General features: G+C 36.8%; 1 protein-coding gene across 2 annotated transcripts in view; it reads right to left on the bottom strand.

The window, feature by feature from the left end:
• Nucleotides 1–2,916: 2,916 nt before the first annotated feature.
• The window catches only part of SLC41A2 (solute carrier family 41 member 2), a 35,577-nt gene continuing 11,023 nt past the window's right edge, over nucleotides 2,917–27,470 (bottom strand). For both annotated transcript variants that reach the window (XM_026694995.2, XM_087968412.1), the window contains exons 3-11: nucleotides 26,410–26,517; nucleotides 22,982–23,053; nucleotides 19,877–20,021; nucleotides 18,542–18,688; nucleotides 16,243–16,390; nucleotides 14,838–14,917; nucleotides 12,976–13,107; nucleotides 11,899–12,047; nucleotides 2,917–5,288 (exon numbers count right to left, since the gene is read on the bottom strand). In XM_026694995.2, coding sequence (XP_026550780.1) covers nucleotides 5,103–5,288; nucleotides 11,899–12,047; nucleotides 12,976–13,107; nucleotides 14,838–14,917; nucleotides 16,243–16,390; nucleotides 18,542–18,688; nucleotides 19,877–20,021; nucleotides 22,982–23,053; nucleotides 26,410–26,517 — 1,167 coding nt within the window. In that variant the 3' untranslated portion in view covers nucleotides 2,917–5,102. The remainder of the gene's footprint in view (nucleotides 5,289–11,898; nucleotides 12,048–12,975; nucleotides 13,108–14,837; nucleotides 14,918–16,242; nucleotides 16,391–18,541; nucleotides 18,689–19,876; nucleotides 20,022–22,981; nucleotides 23,054–26,409; nucleotides 26,518–27,470) is intronic.

The raw sequence follows: 27,470 nt of genomic DNA, 5'->3' as shown, positions 1-27,470 counted from the left end.
GCTCTTGTTTTCTTTTGTTAACAGGTTACCCCAGTGGTGGGATTCAAAAGTTCCCACCACCGGTTCTATGGGCATGGCTTCGTGAGTGTGGCTGCAGGGGGGGTTATGCGATGCATGCTTTGTGCACGTGTTAAAACAGTAAAAACTAAGCTTGCGCCTCTCAGCTATTTAACACAGCAATCCGTTCTGCTGCACCAAAAAGTTGAGAGGTTAAAAAGCACCTAGGAGCAGGGATGGCCCAACTGCAGAGCGTCGGAGACTTGGAGCAAAACAGTTCTCTGCCAGAACCGGGCCGAACCGGTAGAATACACCACCTGGTTGCCCCATTAATAGGGAAGAAACTTGTGCAGCCTGGAAAATTGAACAGTTACATCACTGCTATTTGCGATACATTTAAGACCAAATGCATGTGTTTACTGATAAAAATGCAATAGTAGATTCAAAATGTACTATTCTCTATCACTCCTTATCGCCCATCCCCTCCCACTTGTGACTGTATGATTGTAACTTTGTCGCTTGTATCCTTACCAGGATTGACTGTTTCCTAGTATGATTCAAATGCTTATTGTATCCTATGACTATTATTAAGTGTTGAACTTGATCATTCTTCACTCTTGACGAATGTATCATTTATGTACACTGAAAGCATTTGCACCAAGAAAAATTCCTTGTGTGTCCAATCACATTTGGCCAACAAAGAATTCTATCTAAAATAAATGATCCAAGAGACAGTAATCAAGTCTCCTCTTAAAGTTCTCTTAGACTATATATTCTGATATTCAGTATCATGCTCAAAACCTGATGTTTTCTTTCTTCTGGTCTTACATAAGCTGGTCCGCAGAATTTCTCAGTTATCAAACTCTTTCCAACTGGTGGTTGTTCTGCTTCCATTGTTGAAAGTTTAGTCATGTACTGAGACTTAAAACAGATGGAATTTTCACCATGTAAAATATGCATGGGACAACTCTAATCAATACATTTATCCACTGAAACCCTGTCATAAAGAGCTGCTCTGTCATTTTAACAAGCATTATGTGCCCATTGTCTAATAGGAAGGTCCTCAAATGTTATGATGGACATTTATCAGCCTCCCAGATCTATGCAATCCCCGCTCCATGATGGTTTTTTAAAATTTCTTCTCCATGATTTGGAGAAGGCAAGGGACCAGCAAATGAGTGAAAGAGTTAGTAGGTACTGACATACTGTTATGTCCACATGGTTGGATAAAATAAGGGGATCTTATTTTATGAGCCAAGGTGGCACAGTGGTGGTTAGAGTGCAGTACTGCAGGCTATTTCTGCTGCCTGCCATCTGCCTGCAATTTGACATTCAAATCTCACCAGGCTCAAGGTTTTCTCAGCCTTCCATCCTTCTGAGGTCGGTAAAATGAGGACCTAAATTGTTGGGGGCAATATGCGGACTCTGTAAACCGCTTAGAGAGGGTTGTAAAGCACTGCAAAGTGGTATGTAAGTCTAAGTGCTATTGCTGTCTGCATAGACCATGATGATTAATATTTTATGAGCCCTCTATGTCCTAGGGGAGTTTACTGGGAAACAATTCTGCAGCTTGAGAAAAATACAGGTAATCAAATTATTTGCCATAACGTTCTTGTGTAGTTTATACTTGGATTACAAAACATTTCAGAAGAAACTGGATTTTAAGGTTCACACCATAGGCATATTTATTAATTAAATTTATATGCCACCCATCTCGCAGTTCAGGGCAACTCTGGGCAGGAAGGAATACAAGGTTGAACCTCATCATAATTGAATGGCCAGCATATCTTGAACCAAATTGTTGAAAGCGTTCCTGAGATTTCCCAATAGGAGGAGGAAAGGGGGAGCACTATCATCATGGGATTTTAGGCAAGGTGACTAATTCTAATGACTTCAAACTTCTTATATACTAGAAGAGAGGTGTATACATAATCCCTACTATTTCCTACTATTCCATTCAGGAGTATCCAACATCTAGTGTCGGATAGGATAGGATAGGATAGAATAGAACAGAAGACTAGGAAGGGAGGTAAACCCTATACCATTTCAGAGGAATGGTTATCCAATCTCTTCTTAAAAACTTCCAGTGTTGGAGCATTCACAACTTCTGGAGGCAAGTTGTTCCACTGATTAATTGTTCTAACTCTCATGAAATTTCTCCTTAGTTCTAAGTTGCTTCTCTCCTTGATTAGTTTCCATCCATTGCTTCTTGTCTTACCCTCAGGTGCTTTGGAGAATAACTTGACTCCCTCTTCTTTGTGGCAGCCTCTGAGATATTGGAACACTGCTATCATGTCACCTCTAGTCCTTCTTTTCATCAAACTAGACTTTTCTTTTCAGAGAACAGCTTGTGTTCCCACCGTTCTCCAATCTTTTAGCCACTCAGTACAACCATTAACAGGGGCTTCTATTTGTATCCATCAAGTGCTATTTTCTTCTAATTTATGCAATCATAAAGGGAACAGAACTGAATCTACTTACGTCATTCCAACTAAGCTTGTCAAGGTGGATGGGCAAGTGATAGAGGACATGGATTCTCAGTGTTTGCTTCAAAGGTTCTGTATCAAATGGCATTAGAGGAAATTTGCAGAAAGATAGAGGCTTTAAAATAAACGGGAATTTAAAATAATTGATTTGTTTGATAAACTACCTTGCTTTAACATATGCACTCTTTAATCATGTGTTTTTGTATTTTAAACATGTTAATGATCTGCCTCATGCATATTACACACACATATGAATTTTATTCCATCCTGATTATTACTTATTTTTCCCCATAATTCAGAGTAATTAGAACATGTGTAATTAGTATAATTAGAACACCGTCTAATTATAGTTAGTTTGGTCTTTCTCAATAAATCATAAGACGGGCATGTAAAAACTAGGGAAAGGAAATGAAAATATCATGTATACATTATATTCAGGGTATTACACTGAAAAAAGATGAAATTTTATTCTTCTTGGTTCCAAGGATATATATTCTGTATATTCTTCAAATACTGCAATATTTTCCATCAGACCATGAATCCTTATAAAAAGGTTCAACCAGAATTAAAACCTTAACTGCTAAATCAAAGTCTATTTTGGGTTATCATCAACTGCTTTTGTATGTAATGTTGTTTGTTGGTAACAGTGCATAGGTACTGAGAAGTAGGCCTCACAGAGTTCACTTACTTCCTGAAAAGTCTCTCATAGATTACAATCAAAGGGCAACAAAAACAGCCAAGAAGGATAATCTAATTTTCTTTTCCAGTTCTGAAAGCTTATTTCTGCTCTATCGTTCCATCTAGAGTACAGAAATAAAGACAGTCATCATGGAAAAAACGTATCATTAAAGTAAGGGAAAATTACCGACAGAATTTCAATTAGCAAGCTGAATAGTTGCCAGTATTTTGAACTATTAAGATGAAGCTAATGATCAAGAAATTATACTAGGCCCAAGAGTATTTGTATTAATAGAAGTTCACATCTGAACATTTGAGTCCCACACATTAATCTACTACCATAGATTACCATGTATCTTCCTTTGAAATACATTACTCTGTAGCTTGGATTTCCATGTAATTTGAATGAAAATTAGATGCCAAATGTAATTAATTTTAGTAGAAAATTAAATAATTATAAATTATAATTGTTAAATTCTCACTGGTGGCTTCCAGTGCAGGGAGTGAGAAACTGTGTTTCCAAGGATTGACTGAATATTAATATTTAATTATAGGACAACTCAAGGAAGTCTACAACTCATAATAATCTATATCATAAAGCTTCTACAATCTTTTTCTTTCCCCAATATCTAAAGCAAAAAAATATTTAAACATTTAAACAAAAACCAGTTTAAACATTTACTGATTTTCTGTTGTGTAAGTAACAGACATGAATGGTGTATAGTGGAAAATCACCATCATCATCAATGTACTAAATAAACTAACTAAAGAGTACCTGTGACACTTCATAAGGATACTCTACAAAGTAGTCATTCAACAAGCATTAACCTTCTGGACACAGGAAATGTTTTCCCAGAAAAAAGCAATTTCTTTAACCCAACAAAGCTATGATTAAAACAGTATTCAGTGGAACAACCTCTCATTACAAAATGAGATGGTATTCTAAATATAAATTTTAAAGTTTGAACTGCAACATACCAGGAAATAACATTGGTTGCCTATAATTGGCATGAATGCCTAGCTGATTGATTGACTCATTGGTTTAGATTTCAGCAGTGTCTAACTCCAAAGCAATTCTGAGTGGCTTGATAAAAGATCTCCAAGATAAACTAACTCAATAGTATTTCTAATGATAAGTATTTCTAAAAAGAAAAAAAAAGCATCCACCTGTTATTTCAGAAGTGATATTGTAGTTTTCCCAATACATATCAAAAGCTCCTTTTCTTCTTCTTTAAATAGTCTTGATTCTTTATACATCACAATAAAGGACAAAACTTGAGTACCTCAAAACAGTGTCAATGTAACTTTTGAGTTACAACCATTAATTCAACATTATTATTGTCCATGCATTATCGTACTGTATTATATCTATGAGACACACCTTTCCTATTTCAGCTGATTAATTTTCTGGAACAGAGGGTGTTCCATCCTTTTCCTGCCAGCAACTAAAATAAAGTGAATGCCATGGTGAATGTCTTACTTGAACCTGTTTTTCTTATTGATTTGCAAAAATAATATCTTTTGCATTATGGGACATCTCTATTTTATGTTGTGAACCCATTATATTGTATGACTTCAAATGCATAGCCAGACTGCTTAATGGATGCTACATTTCATTAGGCAGATACATTAGTGGTTAAACCACAACGTTTTGTTACCTATCAACTATATTTTATTTCCTGACATAACGCTGGCCAACTTTCTCTTTCTATGAGGAGATGGTGTCAACCAGCCCCAAACACACCTTTGCAGTGTAAAAATATTTGAAGCTTCTTATTTTAGTTTTTTATTGTTTTAAAAAAGTTAAGGCTGTTTAGTATCAGTGTCAACACTGAAGTTTCGGTAATGAAACTCAACTACTCTCTTAATATATTTCATACAAAATGCTAAATCAAGTGGTCCCTTTCAACTAATGGGATAAATTAAGGTGTTATTAATGTATTAATCTCCTACATCTCCATCCCTATCCCCAATCAGCCACAGAAAATGAAAACTCAGGGCAAGTAAGGCAGTTCCAAGAAGATCTCCAAGTGCAGTAAGATAAGGAATAGAAAAACTGTCTGGATCTTTCCCTTTTTTCCAGATGTGGTGCACCATCCAGTCAGCAATCCATAATAAGATAAATACCTATGAGAGAATAACACAGTTAGGGACATGACTAATTATTATACTTAAAACAGCAATAAAACTTTGATGGAAAAAGCAGTTAAAAATCAGTGGGTTAAAATATTGTTGGATGTCCAAATACAAACTGATAAAAGTTTTGGCTCACAACACACCAGTTTTAACTGTGGTTGAAAAGAAGAAAGTGTGGAAAATTGATGTGGCAATACCAAGGAGTAGTAGAATAGAACAGGGGTCCCCAACCACCGGTCCGTGGAACAAGTCCTACCGGGCCGCTGGTTTGCTGGGCGCCGCCATCTTTTTTTGATGAAAAAGTGCTTCCGGTGAGCTTTTCCGGGTAGAAAGCTCACCGGAAGCACTTTTTCATCAAAAAGATGGTGAAAGCCCCAGCTAATGCTGGTACCGGGCCGCCATAAAAAAGGTTGGGGATACCGGGCGGCATAAGAAAGGTTGGGGATCACTGGAATAGAAGACAAAGAATTAGAGAAGATTGAAAGTATCAAAATACGAAAATTGAATCTGAAAGATAAACATAAATGGAGTGTGGTAGTTTCCTTCTGTCAATTACAAAATGCCACATGCATATTATGTTGGCATACATCACAGCATCCTAGGTTCTTGAAAAGAACTTGATGCATATATAGGCCAAATATCAGAAAAAGAATTGGCAGCTGTGATTTCATTTTATTGTATATAGGTTTCTTGGGTGCAATCCCAAAAGAACTGGAGCACCATGTGAACACCCTTGGCATTGGCATTGACAAAATCACCCTCAGTCAATTGCAAAAGGCAACTTATTTGGAACAGCTTACATCCTGTGCTGATACCTTTAATAATAATAATAATAATAATAATAATAATAATAATAATAATAATAATAATAATAATAATAATAATAATAATAAACAACTTCTGTATATCCCAGATCCTTGGAAAGAATTCAATAGGTAGTTAAATATGCCAAATCCAGTCCAAACATCTGGATGACTGTGTGACGAATCATAATCATACTAATAATAATTTCCTTGTTCTTTACCTTTTTACAGGAATTGCTTAAATTAAACAATCAACATTAGTTTAATTATAATTTAAACTAATTTAATCCCTTGGGAAATTATATTTTCAACCTAAAGAGTTCTATAGATTTCTACAGGCAGAAACAAATTTAAAACTCTGCAAACTTTGTATGTGACACAATATTTTAGAGACCAGTCTGAAAGTTCATATTTCTTTAAAAATAATTTAAGTAATCAAAGTCCCAAATCAGAAACATGTTAACTATTAACACCCTGAAATAATTTAATACTTCAAAACGCATAGAACCTTTGATTTTATGCTACAAAGGAAAATATCCATATGGCTACATGATTTTCAAATTATCAAGTTTCTTTCTAGTTTTTCCATTAAAGAAGTAACATGTATTATTTATTTAGATAAACATCTTTACTGAAAAAGTCACTATGTAGTCTAAGTTAATTATATGTGTGCTAGGTGTGAGCCTAAGCTAATTATATGTGTGCTCAGTGTGCTACTCTGTAATCCAAATATATTTGAAAACCTCTCTTTTCCCCAGAATAGGATTTTTTGAGACAGTTCCTCTTTTTTCCAAGACAGACAATACTGGCCATTTAAAGTTTCATTAGTTAATCAAACATTTGTTAATCTCCTATTCTTCAAAAACCCTACAAGACAACACTAACAGCACTCATCCCTACATGAGCAATCTGTTACTTCATATCAAATATGGGATGTTATTACCTAGCCCCATTATTTTAGAGGACCGAGAGGCCAGCATTAAGCATTAAGTAATGGCAAATATTTTCTCCTTCCAGTAACTTGAGTGGGTCAGGACTGACTTCTGTGCCTATGTCCAACACTAATGATATGGCAGTAGGAGAATACAAGGAGTGAGGAAGGGCAGATGAAAGTATGAGTGGAAAAATGAAGATTAAAAATGTTGTAAAATGTAAGTTAACTAAAATAACATGACATAACGTAGGGATTTTCAAAAAGCCCATTAGAACTTTATTCATTGGGAATGCCTGGGACATAACAAATGCAGTCATGTTAGTTTGAATGAAAAGAAGGTTTTTAGATATCACATGATGTTTAAAAATGCTGATTATCACAGCTTATGTTAAAAATAAATATATATATCTGTAGAGTGATTGTGATTGTGATTCACTGAGACATGGTCTGATGCCGATCGAGCTAATCCATTGCTCTTTCTATAAATTCTGACAACAACACAGAGGCACAACCTATATCCCTTACATAAAAATCTGAGCTCTCACTCCACCTTGAGTTTTACACTGCAGAATCATTTATCAGCAAGGAGCATTCTTTCTCATCTTATCCTCTTGTCTCCTATCAAAAATAAATGATGTTAAATTATGTTGAAGAATAATATTTAGTTTCTGAAAGTTGAATAGAGAGAAACACTATCTTCTAAGGCTATCTGCTGGTTTGTCTTTGCATCTCTACACATCCAATGAGTGTGATATATTTAAAAAAGCCCCCAAAAGAACTACTTATACCCAAGACTATCTGATGATACACAATCACCCCCATTACTTAGCTGACAATTTTCCAATCAGTCTTTTGGTATTTCAGAGTGCCAGGATCTGATTGCTAAAGTGAATTGTTTACTTGCAAATTTCTGCAATTTTCTAGCTGTTAATCTTCACACATATCTGATAATGACCATTTATTTAGAGATTATGCCTCCTTTATATTGCTAAATCAACAAGAAAGGCCATCACACAGGTACTCATGTTACCATTTTATTAATTTTTCTTTTCAAAATTTAGTAGTGTTGAATTGCTGCTTTAAGTCAGGTCTGTCTGGCTACCATTAGAAGATAAATATTCCCACATGAATATTTGGATCACTATTCTTAGTAAGAAAGGATCAGCAGCCAATCTAATGAATTCTAGCTTACATGAAAATTTGCAGAACAATTCTGATTTTAAATAAATAGACAATTTCTGTTTCCAAGATAAAGTTCTGGGTGAATTTCCCCATTACTTGTTTATTTCCAGTCCTGCTAAACATAGTGTTTTTCAATTTTGGCAACTTTAAGATCTGTGGATTTCAACTTCCAGAATTCTCCAGCCAATGTGCTGCTTATGGGATTCTGGAAGTTGAAGTCCACACATTTTGAAAGTTGCTGAAGAAGAATATTGCCTTAACATAACTGTGTTCTGTGATTTCTCATGAGGATGTGAACAGGGGTGGGATTCAAATTTTTTAACAACCGGTTCTGTGAGCGTGGCTTAGTTGATGGGCGTGGCTTGGTGGTCATGTGATTGGGTGGACATGGCCAACTCAATATCATCGAGGCACGCATCTCCTCGCCTGGCCTCTCATGACTGTGGGAATGCTGCAACAGTCGTAAGTATGAAAAATGGTCATAAGTCACTTTTTTCAGTGCCACTGTAACTTTGAATGGTCACTCCATACAAGCAAAGTACCAGCAAAAGAGGGGGGAAAAACTCTCAGAGAAGTTCCTGAGACAGGAAGCCTAGTCCTGCCAAGAATGTAATAAGGGTTAACGGAGAGGCAGTTTCTGTAAGCAACACCAGAATGTTTCCTTCCTGCCTTCCTTACAGGATTAGGCCAGTAATTTCTTCTAACAACTGGTTCTCTGACCTGCTTAGAATGTTAACAACCGGTTCTATCGAATAGGTGCGAACTGGTAGAATCCCACCCCTGGATGTGAACATATTAGAAAATTATTTACAGGTTTAGCCAAAATGGGGAAATAAAGGGACAGGCTTTGGAAGTCACAAAGCCTGAATCCTTAAACGGGTGGCTTGGTTATTGCAATCTGGCATTCAGTTTTATGTGGCTGACAAGTCTAAAAATGAAGACTTTAAAAAACCTGAACATTGTGCAAGGCAATTATACATTGTTATTGTCACTATTATTTTGCTATTTTTTATACTTTTTTAAAAAAGAATCTCATTAAACCGGGTTTCCTTCAAAAGTTGCACCATCACTAGAGCTTTTTAAGAAGAGATTGGACAGTCATTTGTCTAGAATGGAATAGGGTCAACTGCTTGAACAAGGGATTGCTCTAGTAGACCTTCAAGGCCCTTTTCAGCTCTATTATTCTGTTATATATGAGTAGTGGTCTCAAAGCAAGAATATCCATTTATTTATGTATGATGTTATCAAGAATATATCCATCACTTGAATATGGATGATTTTCTCTATTTACGGAAGCACTATAAGTAGATTTTCATTGAACTGAGGCTTTAAAACAGTGTCAGGGATTTCTTGAATCATAAATGTAGCAAGATATGCTGTAGTATGTAAATTATGGTATCTCTGATCTTGTAATGGTAATCATGTATACATCCTAAGGCCATTTGACACCGTAATAATAGGTTTTTTTTTAAAAAAAATATTGCACTAATTATTTGTTCAGCTGAAATACAGGGAGTTCCTCTACTAACGACCCCTACAGGGAGTTCCTCTACTAACAACCCCAACTGAGCCTAAAATTTCTGCTGTTAAGTGAGACAGTTAAGTGAATTTTACCTCATTTTATGACCTTTCTGCACACAATTGTTTAAGTGAATCACTGCAGTTGTTAAGTTAGTAACATGGTTGTTAAATGCATCTGGCTATCCCATTGACTCTGCTTGTCTGAAGGTCACAAAAGGGTATCACTGCAACCGTCATAAATATGAGTCGGTTGCCAAGCATCTGAATTTTGATCACATGACCATGGGGATGCTGCAACAGTCATAAATGTGAAAAATGGTCCTGTCACTTTTTTCTGTGCTGTGGTAACGTTGAACGGTCACTAAGTGAATTGTGGTAAGTCGAGACTACCTGTAACCTGTATCTGTGACCTAGACAGCTGTTTGCATTTGAACAGTAAAATCATCTTCAAGTTGAGCTCAACTAACGACTACATGGACAAAACTACAAGGTTTTCTTGGCATCAAGAATGGAAGTGGTTTAGCCCTATCTTCTCCTGGATTGTGTTTCTATCTCTCAGTTTGGCCTACAACTTGGTATTCTCTAGTCCAAGGGGGTCAAACTCGATTTCATTGAAGTCTGCATTTGGATTGTGTTTGATCTCGGGGGGGGGGGGAGCATGGCCATTTCAATATCACTCATGTTGGGGGCACCTGTGGTGGCCTGAGCGCTCTTGCCAGTGAAAACGTGCTCCCAAGCTCCATTTTTGGCTGCAACAGCCTCCTGCAGCCTCTGCCAGCTAAGATGGAGCTGGAGAGGCCTGTCTGCGGCCCTCCTAAGCTCTATTTTCAGCTGCAATGGCCTTCTGCAACCCTCTGCCAACAAAAACGGAGCTCGGGAGGGCCGCTCCATTTTTGCTGGCAGAGGCACCGCAGGCTGGTCCTTCACTGTTTCTAAGGCAGCCCCACGGGCCAGATCTAAGCACCACATGGGCTGGATACAGACTGCAGGCCTTGAGTTTGACACCCCTGCTCTACTCCATCCTAGGGCTACACAGGCCTGATCCTGTTTAACTTCTGAAGCCAGACAAGTCTAGTCTGTTGAGGTCATATGTTGAGACCATTTACATTTTAAGACCTTTCATCCAAAAATTAAAAAACAGGTAGGTAGATAGGTAGGTAGATAGAAGAATAAAATTAAACTATGTTAAATTTGGCTATTTAAATTTCTTACAAAAATCACGATATCTTCACTTCCAATTTCATAGTGAATCTACAAATGTTGAGAAGGTACAGGAATAAAAGTGTTACATCTCTTTGAACAGTACAGCCCCAAATTGTGTAGCTGATTAATTATACTGGAAAGTACATTCAGCAGTTTTAAAGTTTTCATAGGGTTTGTAGGACATTTAAAAACTCAAATCTTTTGTAAGTTAAATACAGTTACTTTCGTGTCAACATTCTAGTTTTTATGTTCTGGCTTCTTTAAGATATTGAACACAGATAAAAATTAGGACTGGGATGCAAATTAATATTAAAATGAATTGAAAAACTAATGAAATAAAGAATTGACATGTCAGTGTTAAGCTGCCACCATCATAAATGCTATTAAGGCTTGTTGAATCAGATCTTGATATAGTTGTGTACAGTTTAGCTACAGTATTTGCTTCTTAATTTTTGAGAACAGATTTTAATGTAGCTAATAAAAGAACAATGAGACCTAAATATAATGGACAGAAGAACTGAATAATACAAAAGGATAAAAACATTTTTAATACAACATAATTCTTTATAAAATGTGAGTGTGCTGTATTGTACCCCATGAATCCTTCCAAACTAAAGATGCAAACACTGAATTTTCTTTACCAATTCACGATAATCATAAAGCAGAGTCCCAAACCCCAGGTCCGTGGACTGCCACTGGGCCAGAAACCAGGCTGCACAAACGAAGCCCCATCTGTGGGACAAAGGCAGCAGGCAAAACCAACCCCCCCATCCGGTCCGTGGAAAAACCTCTCTCCACAGAACCAGTCCCAGGTGCCCAAAAGGTTGGGGATGACTGTCATAAAATATCACTGTGATACCATTTTGAGCAGTGGTGAATGAAAAGGGGGATGAATTGTTACATCCAATGTTTGAAAATAAATCAATAAATAATATTTTTAAAAAAGTTTTAACTTTACCTGTAGAAGCGCTGTGAACAAATATACCACAACGAAGATGGGTGTCAAAGATGTGTGACCACTTTTCATTAAATGGATAGTATACAAAAATATTAAATGCCCAGGAATCACCAACAGCAGAAGAACTTGAGCTGATTTATTATTTACTCCTGTAAATAAGAATAAGTAACACTGTTTGTCAATAAGAAAGCTACTGATATTTCGTTCGGTAATAAAACCACATTATTAGTTCATTAGTTTCTATGGTTTTGAAAAAAAATAACGAGAAACAAAACGTAACAGATGCAAAAGAAGCCAGTCGGTTAAAAAGGCACAAGTAATGACTGGGTTACATTTGGTTTAATATGTCATAATGACTGAATCATTATCATGTGCAGCGTATTGAAAATCAAAGGAACTAGCTTCTTTAAATATCCTGGTCTTAATGATGAAATGACGTTTTACTGTCATGAAAAAAAAAATCCAGCAAAGGGTTTTCTGTACACACTGCGGAAATTTAAAAATCAGCAAACAATATTTTCGCCTATGGAAATTCTCAATCATCCAGGTCATGGTTGTCCCAAAGGTGCTTTTCAAAAGGCAACTGGACTTTTTTTTGTTTTTTTCCTTGAAAACATTTCACTTCTCATCCAAAAATCTTCCTCAGCTTTGAGAAGTGAAATGTTTTCAATGAAAAAAATCCAAGAAAGTTCAGTTGCCTTTTGAAAAGCACCTTTTTGGAAGAACAATCTTTTTCTGAAATTTTTTAGATTGTGGAACTAAGCTCACTTTCTAACTAATGCTAGTAACTACATTTACATTTGCTTTTCTTTAAAAAAAATAGAAGTCCTACCACCTTTGAGAAACAATGCTGCATATAGGAAAAATGAAATAGAGGCATTTATTCAATGTTTTTATTTGAATGCTGTGCTTGACTCTAATAAAGGAATATGCTATGTACGATATAATCAGTAAACCTCCGAAAATGAAATATGGCTGCCTACCAATATCTTTAATCATAATATTTTCTTAAAGTACTATAAATAGTACCTGGGAGAGACAAATCAGAACGTAAAGAAAAAGCAACACAGCTTGTACCTGTGCCACAAAATGTTCTGCATGGATAACAGCAGCCTTTGGCTTCTTCTGGTAATTCTCCAGGAACACTATGTAAATGTAAATAAGTCGAAATTCTGCTGGCTTGAATTGCTACTAGATTACCACCAATCCCTATAGAGAACAGGCAGGAAAAATACCATTGTTTATTCATGATTACACAATAAGGCTAAGAAATAGATCTAACACCTTTTTTGTGTGTCCTTATCTAATGTTTTATTGCTGCCCTACTCAATGCATAACTGTGTCTTATTGCTTCGTGATTACAGGTAGTCCTTGACTTACAATCATTTGTTTAGCGACCGTTTGAAGTTACAATGGCACTGAAAAAAATGACTTTTGACCAATCGTCAGCCTTCTGACTCTTGCAGCCACGGTCATATAATCAAAATTTGGGCCCTTGGCAGCTGGCATCTATTTATGACCGTGGCAATGTCCCACGGTCACCTGTTCACTATTATTGACTTTCCCAGCCAGGCCCTACAAGCAAAGTTAATGAGGGAAGCTGGATTTGCTTAACGGCCATGTGAGTCACCTAACAACTGCTGTGATTTGCGTAATAACTATAGCAAAAAAGGTCATAAAATTGGGCAAAACTCACTTCAACACCACCTTGCTTGCTTAACTATGGAAATTCTGGTCACAACTGTAGTCATAAGTTGAGGATTACCTGTATTAGCCAACAGCTTATTACTGTTGCCAGCATATTTATGTCATGATAAAAGTATAGCGGGAGCTACATGAAAGAGAAAAACTAAACCAGAGGAATCGGCTTAAGAATGCATTGTATTTATAAAACAGATCTTTGTCTAACATACTAAAAGTAGAACTAATGCTAATGTATGTAGTGAATATGATTCCTGGTCCTGGCTATGAAAATTGTAATTTCACTTCATATGATATAAAACACAGATGTCAAACTCGCTGCATCACGTTGCCGTCACGTGACGTTTCGCGATGTTTGTCCCCTTTGCGGAGCTGGGTTGCGCGTGGCCTGCATGTGATGAATCCAGCCCACAGGCCGCCAGTTTCACACCCCGATATAAAACGTTTTGCGTGATTGTTGTATGTAGTATTCCACATATCTTTATGACTGTGTGGGCATGCATGTACATACCCACCAATCCCCACCCCCACCCCGCACCAAGTTGGCCTGTTGGAAGTTCTTAAAACCGTGGCTTTTCTCTCATACTTTAGGACCAGAGTGTTAATAGAGCCCAATTTGGATGTTTTGCTCTGCTGGTAGACAGCATGATTATTTTTTACCTAGTATCTTTTATTATTATGTTTACTATGTCTGTATGTATATTTTGTTTGTAAACACATTAGCCACCCACAGTTATTTGATTAACATGGGTGGCCAGATAACAGAGTTTTTTTCATTCTAACAATTGTACATTAAATATATGTGGAAATTCAAACTATACAGAAAGAATTCTGTGCACTGAAATATAACTACTTAGGCATCCATACTGATTATTACAATGTTACGGAGTTATTACTATGTGTATATTTGTGTCTGTATCTGTATAATGTTCAAAGAAATCTGTACATAGCAGTACATAGAAATGTCTAAGACAATGTTTTAAAATATGTATCTGGGATCTAAATATATAAACTATGTGAAGTTTAAAAGTATATTTTTTATTCCCATTTGATCCCTGAATGTATATTTATCTTTTCACAACAGAAAACCAGGACCTGTTTTTACTCTAAAATTACAGTGTGACTTTACAGTAGTACATACCCACCCACTTATGTCTTGATTTGGTCTGCAATATTTTTTTACCTAGCTAGCATGCAGTGAACCACAGCAATTTTAAGAAATTCCATGTCTCCCTTACCATTGATTACTGGAGTATAAACAACAATCCCAACCAAATTAGGATCAGATACAGTTGTATCCAGAATAAGGCCACCAATACTGAAAAAGAAAATTGAAATTTCAGACAGGGCTAGTCAGACTGCAAAAGCTATTTAAATGAATGATATTGTGGCTTCATAAACAAAACAGAAATAATTTGGAAGCTATGTATGTCTGTTACACATTTTCCTGTATTGTTTCTAAGAATCAATCTAACACCTCAGGAAATATTCATTAGTCATCATTCAATATAACATACCTATAAAATATTGAACTGTGCTAGAGAAGTTGAGTTTGAACATACTGTACATATTTGTAGCGAGATGGATGGCAACCAAATTTAATAAATAAATAAATAAATAATTCATTTACTTATGTTTTATTGTAAAATCTACTGCCAACAGAAAACTGAAATAGCAATAAATAAAATGTACAATAAATTTAAAAATTAAATGTGCCTGCAGAAATCCACTCAAGATCATATTCACTTTTAAAGCCTTGTACATCTTAAATCCAAAAAAGAAGCATCTCTTCTCGCTGTACCTTAAAATTGTACAGGGTGCCTTCATTTTGGAAAGCTTGTTATTTATAAGGGGTGTGTAAAGCATTTTGAAGTGGAAACATTCCAATGATGATTGAGAAAATTAGGAATGGCTAATCTAATGAAGAGAAGGATTACTGGTGACATGAGAGCAATTTTCCTATATGTGAGGTACTGTCCCAAAGAAGGTGTTGACCTATTATCCAAAGCACCCAAGAGTAAAAGAAGGAGTAATCATTAAACAGAGATCCAGTCTAGAACTAAGGAGAAATTTCCTGACAATGAGAATTAGCCAGTGGAGTGGCTTGCCTTCAGAAGTTGTTATGTAATTGTGTATCCTTTCCCAGCATCTTACTTTATTTCATTTATCATTCAGTGATCTATCTATCTGCCATCGGCTAGCTCAGTCTCTCAAATTTGCTTGCCGTGAGTCTGCACTGAATTTGCTTGCAAGCAAACCTTCAGTCCTAAGGGAGGTTCGGCTGTACTTAAAAGCAGAGCCGAAGATCTAAAGACTACCTAGAAAGCAAGAAATCCAACCATTTCCTGCTTCCTAGCTAATCTAAATCTCCCGGCACAGCAGAACAGATGAAGGTCGGAAAAAGGAAAAATAGAAATTTAGCAGGCAAGTTTACCGGGTAAGGAGTGAGTGGGCAGGGAGGGTTCCTGCGGGCCATGTGGGCAGCGTAGCCTTGTGTTTCTGTGCAGCCTGGATTAATTGCTTTGGGGGGTGCTCTGGGGGTGAGATTTCTTTGCGGCCCACCAAAATTTTCTCACGGCCCACCAGTGGGCCACAGCCCACCGGTTGGCGACCGCTGTTCTAAATGACATTAAATCGCCTTACCTGCTAATGACCATTGCAGTTATAACAGGTTCCCATCCGGAATGGAGGACTATTCTTGTAGCTGGATGCTTAGCAGCAATTATAATCCACATAGGAGTCAGAGCCAAGAAAAAGGCACCAACTAAAGGAGATATATAATAATAGTTCTCTAGAATTAAAACAAAATGTTAGGAGTTATAAAATTCTGAGGAAATTAGTTACTAGTTTTTATGAGGATTTTATTTCAGACTGAAACTTTTCTGGCAATTTTTGCCCATTATAAATATAATTATTAATTATAACATCCTTTGTTATTAATGAGGCTTAATTGCTAACATATATCTTATGGTTAAAAAACACTGTTTTATACCTGAATAACTGTAGACACCATCTGGTACATCTATCACAAACCATTCTAATCTTTTTTTTACTTTCTCTGATATCTAAAATTAATGATGCTTAAACTTTTGTATTGCTTTTACTCTGTATTACTGCTTACTTTATAGCTTGCATGTTTTAATACTGTTTAAGCTAGTATCTTATTATTCAGATTAACCTACTGTTCTACATTTGATAATAGAATTTTCATAATTCCTAGTCTCCCAGAAGAAAATATAGTGTAGCCCAGGTATGGCAAGATCAAAGCAACCATTTAAAATAAAAGCGGATTGCTAAAGGAACAAAGAAAGGTTATTGAGAACACAAGTTTGATCTTATCACCAAATTTTTAGAGTGAACTCTTACTGAAAATTCACAATGCTTATGGGTTCTAGAGTTCTTCTGCTAATAACATTTTCTACTATTTCCATAGTAGGATTCACCATAGGATTATTTCAGAAGGTGATAGTATCCAGCTAACTTTATCAAGAGCTGAAAGGGCTGGGACTAATTAGTACCTAGAGAGGATGCTTAAAGGGCTGTAATCTAGACTAGAAAGCAGTAAACTCAAGAAAGGTTATACCAAAAGTTTGTATCAGAAATTATAACTGACAGTGAAAATAGTTACCATTGTTTGCTTATTTATTTTAAAAGATTTACATAATTTGCCTGTATTGTAACAACCCTAAGAGGTGCACAAAACAATACACTCCAAAATTATCAGAATACAACTAAATAAAAACAACAATGCAAAGGCATTATGATAATTGATATTTAGAGCACTTCTTTCCAGAAATAATTACACTTAAACAATTACAATTAAAAATATTAAATGTATCTCATGTTTATATTTTAATCTGAGGTGTATTTAATGTGAGTTACTATCTACAAAAGCTTTCTCAAGCTATTCAAACTGCAACCCAACAGCACCCTCTAGTGTTTTAAAAGGATATTAAAAGAGAACACAGGTACTCCTCAATCACAATTGAGCCCAAAATTTCCCTTGCTAAAGCAAGATGGTTCTTAAGTGACTTTTGCCCCATTTTATGACCTTTCTTGCCACAGTTGTTATGTGAATCACTGCAGCTGTGAAGTCAGTAACACAGTTGTTAAGGGAATCTGGTTTCCCATTGACTTTGCTTGTGAGAAGGTCACAGAAGGTTATCACATGAACCAAATAAGCTCCAACTGTGATAAATACATGCCAATTGCCAAACTTCCAAATTTTGATCACGTGACTAAGGGGGATGCTGCAAAGGCCGCAAGTGTGGAAAATGATTATAAGTCACTTTTTTCAGTGCCGTTGTAACTTCAAACAGTCACTAAACGAAGTCGTAAGTTGAGGACTATCTGTAGTATAAAAACAATTGAACTGAATACTTTCAACACTTATTGTTCGATCACCTTATCTTATTCTTTCATACATCTTTCATTTCATTCACTGAGCAGTGGTTAGAATGCAGTTCTGCAGGCTACTTCTGCTGACTGCTGGCTGCCAGCAGTTTGATTCTCACCGGTTCAAGGTTGATTCAGCCTTCCATCCTTCCAAAGTCGGTAAAATGAGGACCCAGAGGCAATATACTGACTCTTTAAACCACTTAGAGAGGGCTGTAAAAGTACTGTGAAGCGGTACATAAGTCTGAGTGCTATTGCTATTTATAAACCCTGTGTTTTCCAGATATTTCTTCAGTTTTATTTTTATTTTCTTATTAAAAGTGCCCATTAACAATATAAAAATGGATTCCATTTAATGTCATTTAATCTCATGCTGACATATCTGAGATATCTGGAAACACATTTAGTTTCAAGTAAGCGAACTCTTAAAAGTTTTCCTGTCAAAATATTACTCAAAGAAAACATATTCAAGGGGATGGCTGGGAGTTAAGATACTTGGAATCGGCAAATTCATTCTTACAAGGAGTGTGAAAGAAAGAATACTTACCAAGGCAATCATATAAACCCTGACTTATCCATGCCAAAATGGCAAGAGTGATTAGGTCTCCAAAGCTGGCTGCGATAGGTGTTGCAACATTGTCAGGATTTATGCCAGTCTTCTTAGACCCAACAATAACACCAACCATTATTATGCCTAGAACCATTGTAATAGAAAGTAGGTCAATTCTTATGCTGTAACTCTATATTTGAAAACAGAAGAGCATAAGAGTTCAAATAAAAATGTGCTTTATTTCTAATTTCAATTATAGGCTATTTTATTACCATCTTTATCATTATTATGTTTAAAAATTACGTGTTTTGAAAAAATGCTTTGTGTTAAGTACTTTAATCATCATTTTAGAGGTAGTACAGATGAAACCCACAATTGATAAAGTTGTTAAACAAAGATTCCACTGACACTCATCTCTGCTTTGGATACATTTGCACAGATCAACTATATTTAATGTACTGTTCTTTCAAATGTCAAGGTATTGTGTTTCTAACTAACAACCCACAAATTTATAGTGTCACTTCTTAATCAAAGTAACATATAATGTTAATAATGCCATTAGATATGTTTATAGCAAAACCACTAAAAAGATAATTTAGACAAGTTATGAAAGTACCTCAGAAAAGAATGACTAAAACTACTTCATTTACCACTAATGTACTGAGAAACTATTAATTGTCCATTGTTCTAAATTAGCTCTGTTTCTATAATAGAAATACATTTATATTCTTCAACCAGATTTTCCATTCTGTCTTTCTCTTGTTTTTTTTCTTTTCCTGTTCTGCTGATATTCTTAAATTGAATTTTAGATTGTACATTCACTTAAGTGTGGATCTATCATCCATGTAACAATGATACTTATTATAGGTATTAATTTATGATAGTTGTTCATTGCAATGGACTTTGATAATAATGATAATATATCAATAAAACAATACAATTCAATGATAATAAAAATAATTTATCTTCTAGCCAAAGAGGAAAATAATTTAAAAGTTCTGGTAGGCTCAGATTAAATTCAAATGTTTATGTTAATAAAAAAAAGATTTATGTTTGATAGTTGGCAAGAGTTATGGTATATAGGTTCAATGACAAATGTGGGCAAATAAAAAACAATGGTTATCAATGAAAGTAATAAATAAATAAATATTATAAATGCAAAATGCAATTGTTATTGGTTCATTTGTACTTATGGAAAGAGCCATCTACCATATGCTATCTATTATTACACAGGAGTCTAGTGAACTTAGCCTTGCTCTTTCTTTAAATTGCATAATATTAATAATGTTAAAATTAATGGTGTTTACATTTAAAATATTACATTTTTTTTACCCTGTAAGAGTGATGCTATGAAGGCTGTTGCTACACTGCTAGAACACAAAATAATTGAGTGATCAAGATGGTATTTCCCTTCAGGAATCCAACCCAGTATGACAGCTGCCATAGCTGCCAAAAAGCCAACTACTGTTGCTTGTACCTACAAAATAACAATAAATATTTAACATGAGAAAAGGTATGTAAACACAATGGAGTTTATACACAGCTCTCTATAAAATTGAGGGTAATACTGAGGAAATTAAGCAACCATCAATGCAATGAATCCTTGGTTTACTAAATGGAGATTTAATGGGCTTTCAGATACAATGGACAAATTGGACAGCACGTGCGTTTAATAGGCCCAATTCACTATATCCAAAATACTCAAGATGATCTACCACTTCTGCCAATTGAGTTATCACATCTTGATGCAACTGATAAAATATACGTTGTGATGTGATTGTTGAAATGGTGTACTCTCAGTTTTGACAGACAATCAGGAATATTGGCCTCACCTTTCCCCTATTAGTGTTTATAGCACTGTCATCAAATGTCAACATTTCCTACACTTCTACCATCATTGTCACCACACGCTTATTATGGTCACACAATAAAACACATATATCTGTAATGATTATTAATAAAACTTTTTAAAAATGCAATAAAAATACATAAGTTATTATAATAACTGCAATACAGATAGCAGTAGCAATCATGAAAAATTTTGCCAAACCTCAGCTGCAGCAAGGAAGGACGCAAGTAACAAATGGTAGCACAAAATTAGACAACCTGGAAAGAGATACCAGGGTCCTGCTCAGGTAAAAAAAACACTTGACAGATATTGCGCTCTCTTTAAAATAGGATAAAAATATGTCATCCAAGAATCCCTTTAGATAGCCTAACAAAGGTTTATGGATTTCACAGAACCACCTCCACATGGGCATAAGCACTGCTGAAAAGGAACGTTTTTATACGTCTTTCACAAAACTGAAGACAGTAGTACAGGGGTGTCAAACTGGATTTCAAGGGCCAGATCAGCATTGTAGTTTTCCTTTGTGGGGTGGTGGGGAATGGACGTGGGGAGGTGGTATGGATGCCTCCTGCAGCACCCAGCTGGCCGAAAACGGGCTGCACAGAGGTTCCATGAGACCTCCATGCGGCCTGTTTTTGGCCAGCAGAGTGCTGCTGGAGGCCGAAAATGGGCCTCACAGAGGCCCCGTGGCCCATTTTGGCTGGCCACTGGCCTGTCCTTTGATATTTGCAGGCTGGCCCCATAGGCCAGATTTAAGCAACCCTTGGGCCAGATCCAACCTGCGCGCCTTGACTTTGACATCCCTGCAGTAGTACATCCAGCCTGGTCAAAGTAAAAACCCCATGAAATTTCAGAATTAGAAATGAAGAGAAGACAAAATGATGATTCATGCCCCTATAAGAAGAATCCATAATCTGTGGGGTTGGATACTAGGCTTAAACTAGTATTAACATTTCAGATGCAAACCCCAATGAACAATTTCCAGAGAGAAATCTAGGGTCTGCAGTTTACTATTAGTTTTTGTTAGCCAGGTTGATATAAAACAGTCCCTGAGAACCAGTGGACCCAGACTCAATAGAGAAAACATCAATTTCATCCCAAAATTAAAGCGACAGAACCAGGTTCTGGCAGCCATGGAAACCATACTAAGATTCTAGATGCATTTGGAACTGTAAGCATGGCTTTTATAAATTTGGACTGGACTGCTTCCAAGCTATTAAACTTTGTAAAAAATGCAAATCGGTACACCATGAAGAAACTGAGATGACCTTAGCAAGAAAAACTTTGCTAGCTGCAGGAATAAAATGTGCCTGGTTTGAATAGAAGACTCTTAAGACAGCTGTGGAGCTATACTGGGCTAACTTGGTTGATAAGAGAAATGTGTGCCCAAAATAAACGTAGAACTTGCCATTTATCTAACCTATTGTTGTGTCATGCAAACACTAGCACTCAATTTTTATTTTTATTTTGGTAATTTGGTAATTGTTCTTTAAGGTAAAAGGAAGCCAGTGCCATCAATGCCCCCCCTCACTGCTACCTGGAAAACTGAGAAAATGTTCTCTAAATGTGGCAAGCTGGGAATTTCACAATCTGCTAACATTGGAAGATGATGATTAGATGATAGAGAGCTTTAATTACTGAACTGATGTTCATATTAAAAGGGGGAGGCTAGAATACACCCTTGCCTTTTATTTTGATAGAAATAGCAACAGATAGGTGCCCCCAATGAGAACATCTGACTCTCAATGAGATGTTAGAATAAAGAGTTTGAATAAGAAGGAGCAGTTTTTTTTAACCATTGAAGATTCCTGATGTTTTTCCCATGGCCTCTTCCTTGGAATCAGATCAAAAGCTGATTTGAAATCCACAAAAGCTGCAAAAAAGTGTGTCTTTGGGCGAAATGGTACAAGACCAGTTGTCTAAGGTTGAATGGTCTCCTCTAAATCCTGTTTAGTCCTGAACACAAATATTTTCACTTTGGAACCAATCCAGGAGTTTTAAATGAAGATGTCAACTCATAAAACATTCCTATGCCTGTTTGTCTATGTCTAGGACTGTAAATTACGTATGTCAGAGTTGGCTTCATTTAGGTTAATGCCAACATGTTGCTCCTAATAAATCTTTTGAATTATTTTGAAGCTTGGCTCGAGGCTCATAATTAGGGCTATCGCCGGAACCCCGACAAAAGATACTTCACATATAATTGCTTACTGTGTTAAGCAAGCTCTTTGGTCTATAGTTGGCAGGGTTAAATCTATTTCTTGTATTCTTATAAAGAGGGATAGCTATGACCTCCTTCCACTCAGATGAAAAAGGGGCTATATTATTTACTTAAAATAAGTTTTTTAAAAACAGTCAACTTTGGATCTCTATCAAACTTTATTTTCTTTTAGCAACTCTCGAAGAATGAAATTATGTCCAGGAACTTTCCCAGATTTCAACTGCCCTGTAAGATCCCTAGTCTCAGCTATAGACACAGAAGCAAACCATCACTGGATTAATCAGGGAGGGATTTTTCTTATACTACTTCTCCTTGCTTCCAAAATGAATAGAAACAGAGTTGTAATGACTTCTTTTAATGACCTTACCTGTTTTAAAGCCAAATTACCAATTATTAGATTCCACTTCTCAATGGGTGAATCCATTTTCCCGACATTTACCTATGAAAATCAATAAACTGTTTTAACAACGGAACAACCTTAATGCATTTCCTGATCATTATTTTAAAGAATTGAACATTGAATTTTAATAATAGCCCCTTTTCCTAATGTTATCAAGCTTTTTCAGTAGGGTGCTAGCTGAGTGCTTCTATGCAAGGCGAAAAGGGCAACAATGAGCACACCTTGGGTTGGATGCAGGGGTGGGATTCTACCAGTTCTGACCGGTTCTATAGAACCCCTTGTTAACTTTCTAAGGAGTTGGGAGAACAGGTAGTTAGAAGAAATCTCCTTTTGTTTTTTTCCATCCTTATTACATTCTTGGCAGTATGCGTAGACTTACTGTCTCAGAAGGTTTTTTTTTTTTAACTTTCTTAAAGGGTAAGGGTTGTTTTAAGCTTTTTACACTGCTGTTGGGAGGAGATACTCCCTGGATATACATCCAGCCACATGCAATAATCAGCACTTTGAAGAAATAATTGAATAACCGGAAAGGAGCTTTTAATGACAAGGAACCAAGATATTCAGCAAGGTTTCTTGGCTAGCTAGAAAGATTGACATTCAAATGTGAGTTTACAAACCCTTTCTAAGTTTTGGTCTAAAACTTTTTGATGAAGTTTAATTCTGTCCTTGGTGATGTTTAATCCTGCGTTTATTGATAATTTTCCCTATTCAGCTTTGATTTGTATTGTGTTTGAATTTTTTCCTGCCTCATGGTTTCTTTTTCTATCTGGGGAGGGGGGGTCTTCCTTCACTGCTTTAGTGGTATCTGGCACTGTCCTTTTGGGGTGTACTTCCAAGAGGCAGGATGCAAGCTTGGCACTGATTTTTTTACTGCCTTTCTGGGGGGCATGTGACCTTTCCTTAAATCTGGATGATTTCCTTAGGATATCTTGTGAGGTGAGGGAGACCAGCTAGTATCTTTAAGTGGTGCAAATGATTTTTAGGATTGCTTTTCCTGGGTGTGCTCTTTCTGGAGAGCTTAAATGACCTCTGGGTTTCACTTTATGAGCAAGAGTTGGCTGCTGATAGTTATCATTGCATTTTAGCTATTTTAATTCCTCAAGGTGCTCTGGCACCTTGCCTGATTTGTAACTCCGGCTTGCAGGTATTTTTAATCTAATGATTGGTATTTAGGGCAGTTTTTTGCAAGCAAATAAGGTTTTTGTACTTTTGTATAGGTAATCCTTGACTTACAACAGTTCATTTAGTGACCATTCAAAGTTACAATGGCACTGAAAAAAAGTGACTTATGACTGTTTTTCACATGACCATTGCAGCATCCCCACAGTCACAAGAAACCAGGTGAGGAGAAACGCTCCTCGATGTGAGTGACATTGAGTTGGCCACACCCACCCAGTCACGACCACAAAGCCACACTCACCAATTAAGCCACGCACACAGAACTGGTTGTTAAAAATTTGAATCCACTCCTGGCTGGAAGTTCTGTGTATGAAAATGCTATAAGACTAACTGAAGATCATGAGGATACCTATTTCCCACAGGAACTGGCAAATAAACATTGTTGGCAAATGTACAGTGGGGTGCACAATGAGTGGCTGATCAAAATGAGACCTTGGGGTGATCCTGTTTACCTCAGTACAAATGTTACCTCAGAATGTGGAGGTATGAAAAAAATGGCAAAGTACCATATATTATCATATATAAATCCTGTAAAAATTCTGCAAAAATAAAGCATAAAGCTGCAAAATAAAGTATAACACTGCAAAAATCAGCATATTAACTCAGTTCTGCTTAGTGCATTTTAGAAAGTGTATTGTAATTTGGATTAATAATAAATTGTTGAGTTGTTGGCCCTCTCTGAGTTGAGTTGTTTATTTGCAGGCATTTCATTTTCTAACTAGATAGCATCAATAGTGTGAGTGACTTTGGCATTTAGCTTGCTCTGCCGGTTTTCGTGGGAATGTAGTTTCCTCCTTGGTAATAACTTGATTAAATGATAAATCACTAAAATGACAAATATGCTGGAGCAATATCCCCCAGAGAGGTGGTTAGTTTAGGTAAAAAGTAAATAAAGGGAAATATGATAAAACAATCAGATTCCAACAAACCATGCATTGTTTTGTGGAGAAAGTCAGAAGCAAGTGAAACTAAATAGTGGGAAATATATAAACAATGAACTATTTCTTCATCTAGTACATATTGTGTTTCCCTGAAAATAAGACACCGTCTTATTTTTTTTGCCACCAAAAAAGGCGCCAGGTCTTATTTTCAGGGGATGTCATTCACTGACTTGCATGCATTGCCCCCGGCCTCCTTTTCGTTGCCAGAGGCCTTCAGAAACTTTTTCTTCTGCGGTCAGCAAGGCTTTCCTGAAGGCCTCTGCAGCGGATAACAGAGCTCCGGATTGATCTAGAGCTTTGTTATCAGCTACAGAGGTCTTCAGGAAAGCCTTGCTAACCTTGCCGACTGCAGAAAAAATGGGCCGGCAAGGCAGGTTTTGGGGTGTGTGAGGCCTGGCTACAACTATCCAAAGGTAAGTAGTAGGGCAGTTCCACCCCCACCATCTCCACCCTAGCTTAATTTTTACCCGTCCACTCTAGAGTGGGCGGAGTCTTCATTAGGGCTTATTTTGGGGGTAGGGCTTATATTGGGCGCACGTGTGAAAATCAAGCTAGGACTTACTTTAGGTAGATTGTATTTTTTGGGAAACAGGGTAATTACCTGGGAAAAGAGCTACAGATATACAGATAGTCACCTCTTAGTTGCCTTTAGAGGCGAGTTATGTGCTGACTCCGGAATCTCCAGAATCTGTTATCAGCGAGGCAGAGGAACAGGGTAAGCCTATTCCCAGTGCGCGCTTGCGCAGAGCTGCCAGAAGACAAGAACAGTTAAGACAAAAGGGGTGACTTGGGAGTAAGGCTTAGAGATGATTGGCCCCTCCCATAAGACATAAAGGAGGAGCAAAAGGGACATGAGCCTTTGCAGGAAGCAACTTTGTTCGTTCTGATCAGTTTAAACTCTGAAGCTCCGTGTTGACTTTGTGCTCCGTTTGGCCTTGTACAGCTAATTGGGAATTTAGGCAGCATTTCAAGGGAGATAAAGATGGGTGCTTATCAGCCTTATCCCAAAAAGACTGTGGCAGACTTTTGTTGGACTATTCACAAACTGTTTGGGACTCATTACAGGCTGTGAATGAATATAATTAACAGCCATTGAAATAAACAGAGTTTTGGGGACTAAGCGTATGATTGTTACTGTCTCAGGAAGCCTTGGTCAGAACAGGATTTGGGGGTTTTCCAAACTGTGCAGAATCTTAGCTAGAGGATCTCCCAAACCTCTGTGAACCCCCAGCAGCCCATCCCTGTTATCAACCTCAAAATGTTACCCAAACTTACTGCTGTTGATAGTCGAGATGCCAAAGTCATTTCCAGATTACCCTTCAAACCAAGTAATGCAGGAACCAAGATGAAAACTTCAGTAATGTTTCGGAACACTTCCCAATGCTATTCAACAATAATAAATATTGTTATTTGTGGGAGCTATATTGCCCAAGCTAAGTTATTACATTATTAAACTTTTCTTACCGACTAATGGTTAGCTGCTTTACAAAATATGAGGCCTTTTTTTCTCGAACTAATGGTGAATAACCTTATACCAGTGATTCTCATTTAAGAGTACAAATAAAATGAAATAGTCAACCTATTGTTACTCTTGTGTTGGATTCATACTAACACCATGTTCTCAAAAAACCACTTGGACTTGATAACTGGGACTTAAATGGAACCATTTAATTATACCTTACTTCTGAGGGAGGAATATCTCCTGTTTTCTTTTCTGCCATCCAAACTCTGGGTAAAAAGGAGGACCATCTCCCTATTCTAGAACAGGTGATGGCAGAATCACAACCTACCTAGATGAACGTGAAGAAAAAAGCTACAAGGCTGGAACTGGAACTTAGGTAGAGGGGGAAGAGAGGGTGGAAATTCCAGGAAGGGATCTGCCAGGTTCTGTTACAAATGTATGGTACATGCACTTGGTTAACCAAGCAAAAAACAAAAGCTTTTTATTAGTGATAGTTCAAAAGACGAACATGAGTATGAATAGGCAGGATTCAACAGCCATTTCCTGCAATACTTGTTACATGTTTATGCTTCTCACTTAGAATGGCATAGATTTGCAGTAAGTAGAAGAAAGAAAGAAAAAACAGAAAGCCTGATAATTAGCAATAAGTAGTGGCCAACCTCTATGGCTTCTCTATTAATGAGAAAAGATGAAGATTTATCAGGAAAAAAAGTAGACGATGCTATAAAAACTGAAGCAGGAAGCAATTCTCTATAAAAGACAATCAAGCAGGGATGGGATCCAGCCCGTATAACTACCGGTTCTGTTGCTCTGCGTGAGTGCAATTTACGACCTGCTGAGCTGCCCGGACAGCTGAGCAGCGCTGAGTGCAAGT

This window comes from Notechis scutatus, chromosome 6 (assembly GCF_049901735.1).
Source record: "Notechis scutatus isolate UNSWTSFEM ecotype Mainland chromosome 6, rNotScu1.2, whole genome shotgun sequence".
NCBI classification, from domain to species: Eukaryota; Metazoa; Chordata; class Lepidosauria; order Squamata; family Elapidae; genus Notechis; species Notechis scutatus.
The sequence above is the reverse complement of the archived record's forward strand: the minus strand, read 5'-3'. Positions and strand labels throughout refer to the sequence as shown.